Consider the following 12,230-nt stretch of genomic DNA (forward strand, 5'->3'; position numbering starts at 1 on the left):
ATAGTTCAGTTACATCAAAGAGAAAATGCGTACATAATCTTAAACATAGTATCTCTTGACTGCGTCTGAATTGATAGGTTTTGGCCAAATCTTTCCATCTATTTTTGCAAGTATAAGTGCCCCTCCTGTTAATACTCGGTGAACCATGTAAGGGCCTTACCAGTTAGGGTGAGAATTTCCCCTTGCTTCATCCTGATGTGGGAAGATCTGTTTCAACACCAATTGCCCCAGTGTGAATTTCCTTGACCTGACCTTTTTATTGAAAGCCCTTGCCATTCTGTTCTAGTAGAGTTGACCGTGACATACTGCGTTCATTCATTTTCCATCAATGAGAGCTAGTTGTTCATACTGGCTCCGTACCTATTCTGCGTCGCTGAGCTTGGCTTCCTGCATGATTCTTAAGGAAGGGATTTCTACTTCGGCGGTAATAACGACTTCAGTACCATAAATCAATAGATAGGGGGTTGCCCCAGTGGATGTACGAACTGTGATACGATACTCAAGCAAAGCAAACGGTAGCCTTATAGGATGCATCTTCAACCCATTTTGTGAAGTAGTTTATAGCCACCAGAATGAACCTATGTCCGTTTGAAGCAGCATGTTCAATTGGTCCGATAACATCCATACCCCAAGAAGAGAAGGGCCAGGGCAAACTTGTTGCATTGAGTTCGTTGGGCGGCACTCGTATCATATCAGCATGTATATGGCATTGGTGACACTTTTGAACATATTTGATGCAGTCTGTTTCCATAGTCATCCAGAAATATCAAGCTATTAATATCTTCTTGTCCAGAACGAAACCATTCATGTGGGGTCCGCAAGTTCCGTCATGTATTTCCTCGAGCAATCTTGACGCCTCCTTCGCATCGACGTATCGCAACAATCCCAAATCAGGAGTCCTTCTATACAGAATTCCTCCGCTTTGAAAGAAATAGTTGGCCAATCTTCGAAGCGTGTGCTTCTAAGTATGTGTAGCGTGCTCTGGATATTCTCCCTTTTCTAAGTATTTTATGATGTCGTGGAACCACAGATTTCTGTCAATTTCTTCTTCAACGTGCGCACAATAAGCTGGCTGCTTATGAAATCCTATTGTGATATGATCGATGAAATTATTGTCTAGGTGTTGTATCATGGAAGATAAAGTGGCTAATGCATCTGTAAACTCATTCTAAATCCTTGGAACATGCTTGAACTCTATCTTTGTGAATCTCTTGATCAGCTCTTGTACACAGTGCAAGTATGGCAATATTTTGGTGTTCTTCGTAGACCATTCTCCTAGAACCTGGTGCACCAATAGATCGGAATCTCCGATTACCAACAACTCCTGAACGTTTATATCAATGGCCAACCTGAGTCCCAGGATGCAGGCCTCCTATTCTGCCATATTGTTGGTGCACGAAAACCTGAGTTTTGCGGATACTGGATAGTGTTGCCCGGTTTTTGATACTAAGACAACTCTGATACTCCCTCCTTTGATGTTTGCTGCTCTGTCGAAGAACATCCTCCAACCATCGTATGCCTCGGTAATATCTTCTCCTACAAATGATACCTCCTCGTCGGGAAAATACATTTTCAATGGTTCGTATTCTCCGTCCACGGGATTTTCTGCCAAGTGATCCACTAATGCTTGCCCTTTGACTGCCTTTTGAGTTACATAGACGATGTCAAACTCACTCAGTAATATCTGCCACTTTGCTAACTTACCCATAGGCATGGGTTTCTGAAAGATGTATTTTAGCGAATCCATCGTTGATATGAGATATGTAGTGTACGCACATAAATAATGTCTCAACTTCTGGGTTGTCCATGTCAGAGTACAGTAGGTGCGTTCCAATAAAGTATACCGAGTTTCGTAAGGCGTGAACTTCTTTCTCAGGTAATATATTGCCTGCTCCTTCCTCCCAGTTTCATCATGTTGTCCTAGAACACAACCAAAGGCCCCATCCAACACAGACAGATAAAGCAGCAAGGGTTTCCCTGGTTCTGGCTGGACCAACACGGGTTTGGATAAATACTTTTTGATTTTGTCGAAGGTATTCTGGCATTCTTCAGTTCATCTTGTTGCAGCATCTTTCCTCAGCATTATGAAGATTGGCGCACATATCACCGTTGATTGTGCTATAAAATGGCTGATATAATTGAGGCGCCCTAGAAAACTCATCACATTTGTTTTGTTCTTTGGCGGTGGCAAGTCCTGGATAGCTTTGATTTTTGACGGGTCTAACTCGATACCTCGGTGACTCACGATGAAGCCTAACAACTTTCCAGCAGGGACTCCATAGGCACATTTTGCAGGGTTCAACTTCAAGTTGTATTTTCGAAGCAGATAAAAAAATTTCTTAAGGTCTTCTATGTGATCCAAACTCCTTTTAGATTTGATGATAACATCATCCACGTACACCTCTATTTCCTTGTGTATCATGTCGTGGAAGATAGTCGTCATGGCCCTCATGTAGGTGGCCCCAGCATTCTTCAAACCGAACGACATCATTTTATAGCAATATATTCCCCATGGTATGATAAAGGCGGTCTTTTTGGCATCCTCCTCATCTATCCAAATCTAGTGGTATCTTGTGAAGCAATCCACAAAGGATTGGAGTTCATGCTTGGCGCAGTTGTCAATCAGTATGTGTATGTTAGGCAGCTGGAAATCATCCTTAGGACTTGCTTTGTTCAGATCTCGGTAATCGACACATACTCTAAACTTCCCATCCTTCTTTGGAACTAGCACAATGTTGGCTAACCACGTTGGGTATTCGACCACTCGGAGAACCTTGGCTTTGATTTGCTTGGTGACCTCCTCTTTTATCTTCAAACTCATATCTGGCTTGAACTTTCTGAGCTTCTGCTTTACCGGTGGACACATGATATTGATGGGTAGCTTATGAGCTACTATGGATGTGCTCAAATAAGTCATATCATCGTAGCACCATGCAAAGATATCCTCATACTCCTTTAGGAACCTGATATACCTTTCTTTCTCTGACTGTGATAGATGAGTGCTTATATGAGTTTCCTTGACTGTTTCAGAATCCCCTAAGTTAACGGCCTCTGTTTCTTCCAGATTAGACTTCGGTTTGTTTTCAAAGTTCTCTACTTCTTTGACAATTTCCTCAGGTATTATATCATCTTCAAGATCTTCCGAATCACTATCCTTATGCTGCATTGTCTCATTACATGTCACAGTTGTAGGTTCATCGGGAAATGTAATAATTATGCTAAAAAGAATGTAGAAAGATAATAATAAATATGGAAAGCAGTAATGCATTAAAACTTTAAATGTCAACAAATATGACTCGATGTCTCGAGTAATTTTTTCAAAACAAAATACTGAAAATGTATTAAATGCTCAAAACTATTTGAAAATAATTCATGCTAATTTGCCAGGCTACCTAGGAACTCGGCGAGCCCAGGACGGTGCAACAGTCCAGTTTTTGAGAGCAGCTCCCTCTTCCATTGTCTGAATAGTAAGGTCCTCCTCCTCCTCCTCCTCCTTAATAATTGCACTGCATCCCATGTCTTCTTCATCTAGAAACAGCTTCCTCATGCCAGCCAAAACCTCATCTTCCTCAGATCCCCACATCATGTCAGCCTGATGGAATGTCTGGTGCAAAGGTGGTACAGGTTGTTCCAGCTGATAATAAGGGGCACGCCACGGTGGTGTCCAATCCTGATATTCTTGCCATGTATATTCATATCCGAGTCCAAAGGTCATGCCATGATACTGTGGTTGTACGGGTTTGGTGATCCCATGAAGCTTTTTACCAAGACCCTTGCTTGGTTCATATCCTGTCCACAATAATATAATTTCTATCTTCTTGCTCCACCATAGATCCTTTTCAATTGCGTCCACTCGTTCAATGTGGTGATATATTTCTCCACCCAACTTTCTCCTGTTCTTGATGACTGGAGCGGTCTGATTGGTGTAGATGGGGTTGCTTCCATATCCATGAATGATCACCTCCTGATGATTCCACTCGAACTTCAAAGCCTGGTGCAGAGTTGAAGCCACTGCCCCGACTGCATGTATCCATGGCCGTCCCAACAATAGATTGTAAGTAGCAGATATATCTAACACTTGGAACTTCACATCAAACCAAGTTGGACCCATTTGTAGATCGAGGTTGATTTCTCCGATAGTGGCTCTCTGAGATCCATCAAACGCCTTCACATTCATGCTTCCCATTCGTATCTCGCGCATGCCTTTACCCAATCTCTTTAGAGTGGTCAATGGGCATATGTTCAGACTCGAACCTCCATCTATCAAGACCCTGGTGATGAACTTATCCTTGAATTGCACTGTGATGTGCAACGCCCTGCTGTGACTCAGTCCTTCTAGTGGTAACTCATCTTCATGGAAAGTGATTTTGTGGCTCTCTAGTACCAGTCCGACCATGTTAGCCATCTCTCCACTAGTGATGTTGGCAGGTACATAAGCTTCACTTATCACCTTTATCAAAGCATTCTTGTGCGCGTCTGAGTTTTGCAACAGTGATAAGATGGATATCTGAGCAGGAGTCTTGTTTAGGTGCTCAACAACAGAGTACTCCCTTGCTTGTATCTTCCTTCAGAGATCGTCAGTGCCAGTCTCAACAACAGGCGACTTAGGTGCAGCTTCCTTGCTCGTTCTTCCCAGATTCTCAAGTGTGTAAATTCTGCTAGTCCTAGTTATCCCTTTCTCCTTGCTTCCGCAACATAATCCCACGGGATGGCATCAGACTTGTAAGATGGTGTGGGATCTACCATTACAGTGAAGGGTGTAGCTACCTCAACTTCAAATGGGGCTTGGGTTTTTACCAAAACATGCGTGAGGGTGACCGAAGATGTTTTAGGAGCGTCTCCCTCTCAAATGCGTCCAATGGACCTTTCCTAATCCCACTCCTCATCAATTTCTATCACGTTCACTCCCTCACCTATGTGATCCGAGAGAGGGTTATTGCGAATATTTGGTGCAACTTCCTTTGCTTGTATAACCTTAGTGTCGATCAGCGTTTGAATCTTGTATTTCAACGTGCGACACTCCTCAATGGTATGACCCTTCATGCCTGAATGATAAGCACATATTTTGTTGGGGGTTGATCCATTGGGAGGGATTTTCCACAACAATAACAGGAATAGGGGTGATGTAACCAGGGGCCTTCAGTCTCTCATACAATTGGGCTATGGGTTCAACAATTGGGGTGTATTGTCTAGGTGGTCTGCGGTCAAAATTTGGACGTGGCTTTGGGTAGTTTTGGCGGGAGAGTGGAGGTGAATGGTAATATGTATGTTGAGTGTTGTCGGTATGGTAGGTGGTGGCAGGGTATTGGTATTTTGGTGGTAAAGGTTGATATGTGGGTGGAGGTGTTTGGTATGTGAGGGGAGACTTAGGGCCCTGGGCTACCATCACGACACTCACTTCTTTCTTCTTTGAGATACCTCCTGATTGCAAGGCTTTATTTTTGGCTTGCAGCGCCTCAAAATTAGTTACCATCCCGCTCTTGATTCCTTCTTCTATTCTTTCCCCTAACTTGATGATGTCTGAGAACTTGTGATTTTTGATGACCATCAATAGTTCATAATATTGCAGATCTTGTGCAACACAAAGAACTTGTTCATTTGTTCTTCTTCGAGTGCTGGCCTTACCTTTGCGGCCTCTGATCTCCAACGAGTAGCATACTCGCAGAAGGTTTCTGTCAGCTTCTTCTTGAGGTTTTGAATGTAGAAAATGTCTGGCGCATTTCCGTGTTGAACCTGAACCTATCCATGAAATCTGATGCCATACTCACCCAATTAACCCACTTCTTTGGGTTTTGATTGACATACCAAGACAAAGCGTTTCCTGTAAGGCTTCGCATGAACATTTTCGTGTGGATTTGTTCATTTTTACCCACTCTTACAAGCTTGTTGCAGTATGTTCTCAGATGCACCTTCAGATCACCAGTACCATCGAACATTTCGAACTTGGGAGGTTTGTAACCCTCCGACAATTCCACATCCGGCTGAATACACATGTCCTCATAGTTTAGACTTTTAATGCCTTTCCCACCTTCAACACTCTGGCCTCTCCCTGTGAGCTTCTTTACTTCCTCTTCCATGTTCTAATGAGCAGGTCCTTCTCAGTTGGTTTAGGTATGTATAGGGTTTTCTGTAGGGTGTGGGGTAAGGTTTCCACATATATCGGATTGCTTTGATGAGTTCCTGAAACTTGGGTATACGGGTGGCCGTTGGTTGAGTTTTGGGGATCGGGAGTAGGTTGTGGTGCATTTTGGAGAGTGTGATAAGTGGTGGTTTGCGGGTATTGAGCTGGATGTTGGTGATGTTATTGAGGGGTTTGCACTGGTGGTAGGTTAAGGTTCTGGGGAGGTGCGGGATTATGATACTGGTGTTGTGCGGGAGGATTTGGAATTATGGGCGGTGGATTCTGATTTTGTTCATTTTGTGGTGGTGTTTGGTTCTGGGTAGTCGGGTTTTGCTGTTTGATGTCGGGAACATTGAGAGTAAGGAAGAGGTTTGCCAAATTTTGGTCCAGCTCAAGCTCGCCCTGTAGTTCCAGGATTTTATGCTCCAAACGTAAGACCAACTCATTCTGACCCAAAGTACTTCTACCATCTGAAGTTTCAACATTTTCCGCCACAAACAACGTTGTCTTTCCGGATACCACTTTAATCATCCATTTTCCCTTTGCCCTTGCTTTTGCTTTTCTGGTCGCTCGGTGGAGGAGGTGGTGGAGGGCATCTGGATTTAGTGTAGTATGCTGATGATGCCAGTATGAATGAACAAACCTTTGGGAACAGGAGTAATCAAAAAAAAGCAAAAAAGCAAAAGATAACCAAGTCAGTTAGGTGAAATAAAAGAGTGTTCGCAATATTTAAACATGTTTCGCAAAGTCATGCAATAATTCACGTCCTAATTTGGGGACCCCATTGTGCCTGAGGTAGGCCTAAGCGACACATAGACTTGGAGAAAATTGGTGCCAACATTTGCTTCATTTCATTAATGCAAAAATGAGCCAAAACTAACTTTCACTAAATAGACAATAATATAATAAAGTTACTAATGGTACTTAGCCTTATTACATCGAAATCCAATCTAAGCTAGAAAGCAGTAAAGGACATCATCTCCTAATCTACTGGGTCCATGAAGGACCTTCTCCATGCTTGGCTCTTTTGACCCCATCAATCAGATTTCCCAGATCGCGCATATCCAACAGTAAGTACGCTTTTGACAGATTTCCTCCTTCATCGCCGTCCATGCCTTGACAATCCGAGAGTCTCTTTCTCATCTTCCCTTCTAGATCCATCAGTCCTTGTTCCAGGTATTCCAATCTTTCTGTTGACTTAGTGGCAATCTCCTTCCATTCCCTTATTGCTTCCATGTTTACTTTGTGTTGCTCCAGATGTTTAGCTTCGGACTCGAACACCCTTTTGCATAGCCTCTTGTACTTAACCTGTGCCTCAACCACTTTATCTATGAACCTATCCTTCAAATTGACTCCTGGCTTGATGTCCCCCGCTACGTCATCTTCTAGCCATGACAGATAGTAGTATACATGACCGGCGTGATACCTATCTGGCTCAATAGTTTCCCCTTCCACAATGATCTTTTAGTTCCACATGTGTTGCGCTTCGAACTTGAACGGAATGACATCTCCCTTGAAATTTGCCTTGTACTGGACCATATTGTAAACCCGAGGTATGACTTGTTTTCTTCCCGCTTGTCTCATTACCCTTATAGGAGCGTAAGGGTGGATACCTCGCAGCCCAATCAACACCAAGTGAGTAGTCCCCTTCGATCTGATGATGAACTCATTACTAGGAAACCATTCAAACATCCAATGCACCTGCTCGTCTATCAGATTGCTGAAGAACCGCACCCAACTTTCAGCATTTCCAGGCTTTGCAAACCTGTCTGGAACAAATGTTATTTTCTTTGGGTGATGGTTGGATATGTAGTCATTTAGTGGCCTTCGCAGAAGTTGTTGACGATACTCACCCATCTGAAAGTGTTCCAGTAGCCAGACTTGTAGCAATAGATTACAGCCCTCAAAGTGTCCGAATCCCTGCTTGCACCGATCTAGAGCGCGGTACATTTTAGCTAAGATCATTGGGATGATAGTATAAGTTTGTCCTTCGATTCCATCCATTAAGGTCCTGGCGATCATGACTAAGCGAGTATGGATCCTTCCTCCTTTCATTGGAATTATCAACAACCCCAAGAAGCAGACAATGAACACATAAACTCGGTGGTGCACCCATCCTAAAGAAGTAATGGCTAGTTCATCATGGTGAAGACGATATGACTTGCTATGCCCATATCACTCGTAGAGAAACTCAAAAGGGATGTATAATTTCTTTAGACAGAGCATTTCGTCATTCTTCATAAAACCCAACATTTTCAGAAAACCACGGGGAGTACGATTCTCTGGTACCAGTAATCCCGGACTATCCCATGGCAACTTGGCGAAACCTCCTATTTCTTCTAGGAGAGGATTCATTTCTATATTGCCAAATCGGAAAACAACTCTTTTCTCGTCCCAGAACATAGTGGTGGCCTCGATCAGCTCCCTATTTGGTTGAGTATTCAACAAAGATGGCAGTTCACCAAGTACTCTCCTTACATGATTCTTGTCACAAAGCGCAAGGTCTTTCTACGAGTCAAGTAGCAAAGGCGGGATATTCTGGACCATACCGAACCTGGGGATTTCGTGCTTCATTTTCTGCAAACAAATAAAGGTTAGCCCTTTCCCCCACCAGATTTGACTACTTACGCAATAATGATAAACACGTTGGCACATTTTCTCCAAGTAATGCACATAATATGATAGTGTCCATTGGGACTGTGAAAATCTCGTCGGACTTTGGACAAGGCTCATCTTAGCGGGTTGTTACATTAACAACGCTTCAACCCGTACTAGGTTTAGCATGATGCATGTACATTTCAAATTGGAGTAGGGTTTCTAGAAGTGTCTAGACTGGTACTCCCAAGTGGAAAACTTGAGAGGGAAAGATGTAACGACCCGGCCGGTCATTTTGAGAATTTAAGTCTCGTTCGGTGGCATAAGGCCCTGAGCAGCTTCATATTGTGTGTATTGACTTGCGTGCATGGTTGAATTAGGTTACCGATTATTTCAGAGTGATTTGGGACACTTAGTCCCTAAAACGAAAGCTTAAGTCTTAGGATTTTGACCATAGTCGGAACTATGTAAAGACGACTCCGGAATGGAGTTCCGTCAATTCCATAAGCTCCGTTGGGTGATTTTGGACTTAGGAGCGTGTCAGTACTATAAATTCGAGGTCTGTAGCTCATTTAGGCTTGAAATGGCGAAAGTTGAATTTTTGGAGATTCGGACCGGAAGTAGACTTTTTGATATCGGGGTCAGAATGCGATTCCGAGAGTTGGAATAGCTCCGTTATGTTATTTGGGATTAGCCTGCATTGGAATAGCTCCGTTATGTTATTTGGGATTAGCCTGCAAAATTTGACATCATTCTGGGTTAATTTGATAGGTTTCGACATAGGTTTTAGAAGTTGAAAGATTTGAAATTTATAAGTTTGATTCATGGTGCGATGCGTAGTTTCAACATTAGTTGATGTGATTTGAGGGCTCGACTAAGTTCGTATGGTGTTTTAGGATTGGTTGGTATGTTTGGTTGAGATCCCAGGGGTCTCAGGTGAGTTTCGGGTGCTTAACGGACTAAAAGTTTGATTTGTGTTACTGCTAAGTCTTCAGGCATCTAGTATTTTCGCACCTGCAGTGAAGAGACCGCAGGTGCAAGAGCGCATGTGCGGAGAGGCAAGCGCAGAAGTGGAAAAGTGGAGGAGTGCCAGGGGTCGCAGCTGCGAGCAAAATTCCGCAGATGCGATGCCCGCAGATGCAAAGATTGAGGCGTATGTGCGAGAAGTGCTGGACTTGACAGTCTCTGCAGGTGCGGAGAAATTGTGCGCATCAGCGGCTCCGCAGAAGCGGATTTTGGCGTGCAGAAGTGAGAGGAAAGCGCAGGTGCGGTTTGGATGTGCGCACCTGCGGTCGCGCAGATGCGGCTAATTATGCGCAGGTGCGGTCACGCTTGGGCAAAAAAGAGAAATTCGAGGGTTTGGTTTCATTCTTTGTTTTTGGACTTGAGAGCTCAGAATTTGGCGTTTTTTCAAGGGATTTTTAGAGGAAGCTTTGGGGTAATGATTCCTAACTCATTTTTGGTTGTATTGCATTAATATATAGTTGTTTTCTCCATTTAGTTTCAGATTTTTGGGTTGAAATTGGGAAAAATTGGAAGAACTTCTTCAATAAAGATTTCGAGTTTTGAAAAGGAATTTGTGGTCGGATTTGAGTATTTCTTATATGGTTGGACTCGTGAGTGAATGGGTGTTCATATTTTGTGATTTTTACCTGATTCAAAGACATGGGCCCGGGTCGACTTTTTAGGGCAAATTTCAGAATTTTTGTTAAAATATTGATTACATTAATTAGATGAGTCTATTATCATTGTATTCATGATATGCAATTGTATTTGGTTAGATTTTGACAATTCAGAGTCAGATAATTAAGGAAAGGGCATTCTTACGGACTGTTTGAGCTTGGTTCGAGGTAAGTATCTTGCCTAACCTTGTGTGGGGATTTCCCCCTAAGGATTTGAGTCTTCTATGTTGATTGTAGCCCGTGTGCACGAGGTGACGAGTGCGTGCATGGACTTATTTGTGGAAAGTTGGCCTTTTAGGATGCTTAGGTCCTTATATTCACTGAGTATGAAGTTGTTCTTGATATGATTAAGTTCCTAATTACTAGTTTCGCCTCTACATGCTTTAATTAAGATTTATTGCTTTCAAGATTCGCTTTTATTGCCTATTTGACTCTTATTTGACTTAACTGAAGATTTTACCTCCCCTATTGTCATGCTATCTTTTCATAACTACTTGTCCTTATTTGAAATTATTATTGTATCATCATATAATTTGTCCAGTCTGAAATTGAGGTTATGATTATCTTTCCGCTGCTTATCCTTAATTAAATTGTTGAAAATCCTTAGAAATTCCTCAACCTTAAAAGAAGTTTTAGATATCCTATATCTTAGTCGACTTATGTTATTTGGAATTATTTGACTCGTGTTAGTTTCCCTGTTGTTGAAATGTATATTGTGAGATCGTTGATACACCTTAGTTTCCCTTTGTTGAGTTGTTCTCTTTACGCCTATCATTCTTTACTGTGGTTGTTCCTTGTGATTTGGTCCCACATTTTCATGTGTTGTAAAAGTTCTTGAGTTGATTTACTTGTCGTACTTTGTATTATTGCCATTGTTGTTGTTGTATTTGTTATGGTGAAGCACGAGGTTTCTGCCATGCGGTTGTTATTATTGTGATGCACGAGGTTTCTACCGTGCGGTTGTTGTTGGTCATAAGCGAGTTTGGTAGAGTCTTGCGGATCGGTACGGAGATGTCTGTACTTATCATCGAGAGGCTTCGAAACTTTTAGGACAATCTCACTTCTTTCATTCCTATCGTGCGAGCTTATTGATCTCGGAGTTTGAACTTTTATCATTCCATTCTCTCACAGATAGTGAGGACACGAGCTACAGTTATAGACGACACTGCTCCTGGAGCAAGTATCGCTAGAGGTAGAGGCAGAGGCCGACGAGGAGTAAGTGTTGCAGCCAGAGCACCTACCAGAGCAGCAGCTGAGAAACCGCCAGTAGTTCCAGTTAGGGAGCAAGTACCGGAGGCGCCTGTTATTACCCCCGGACTTCAGGAGACCTTAGCACAGTTCCTGAGCATATTTGGTACATTGGCTCAGGCGGGGTTGATTCCGGTTGCACCAGCTACTTCACAGATAGGGGGAGGAACCCAGACTCCCGCCGCCCACACCCAAGAGCAGCGAGTTCATGTTGGTCAGGTTCTAGGTGTCATGGCGACACAGCCTGTAGTCCCAGTTCAGCCCGTGGTCAGAGTAGCAACACCTGAGGAAGAGCAGCTTAGACTTTCAAGGTTCAAGAAATATGACCCTCATACATTTAGTGGTTTGGCTTCAGAGAGTGCACATGGTTTTCTAGAGGAGTGTCACCGCATTCTCCGTACTATGGGTATTGTGGAGATGAGCGGGGTTGCTTTTACTACATTCCAGCTCAGGGGAGCGGCGTACCAGTGGTGGCGGGCATATGAGTTAGGTATCCCGGCCGAGTTAGCTTCACTTACATGGGTTTGGTTTTTAGAGATGTTCCTCAGAGAGTTTGTACCTTAGTCCCTTCGAAATGCATGGCG

At 43.1% G+C, this 12,230-nt stretch overlaps 1 protein-coding gene across 1 annotated transcript; it reads right to left on the minus strand.

The window, feature by feature from the left end:
* Nucleotides 1-5,675: 5,675 nt before the first annotated feature.
* Nucleotides 5,676-6,077, minus strand: LOC138897921 (uncharacterized). The gene has a single exon (XM_070183947.1). The coding sequence runs from the start codon at nt 6,075-6,077 to the stop codon at nt 5,676-5,678; it is 402 nt and encodes a 133-aa protein (XP_070040048.1).
* Nucleotides 6,078-12,230: the final 6,153 nt, after the last annotated feature.

Source organism: Nicotiana tomentosiformis, chromosome 8 (genome assembly GCF_000390325.3).
Source record: "Nicotiana tomentosiformis chromosome 8, ASM39032v3, whole genome shotgun sequence".
In the NCBI taxonomy this organism is placed as follows: Eukaryota; Viridiplantae; Streptophyta; class Magnoliopsida; order Solanales; family Solanaceae; genus Nicotiana; species Nicotiana tomentosiformis.

Coding starts and splice junctions, on each gene's coding strand:
- LOC138897921 (XM_070183947.1), bottom strand. CDS start 6,077: ATGGAAGAGGAAGTAAAGAAGCTCACAGGGAGAGGCCAGAGTGTTGAA.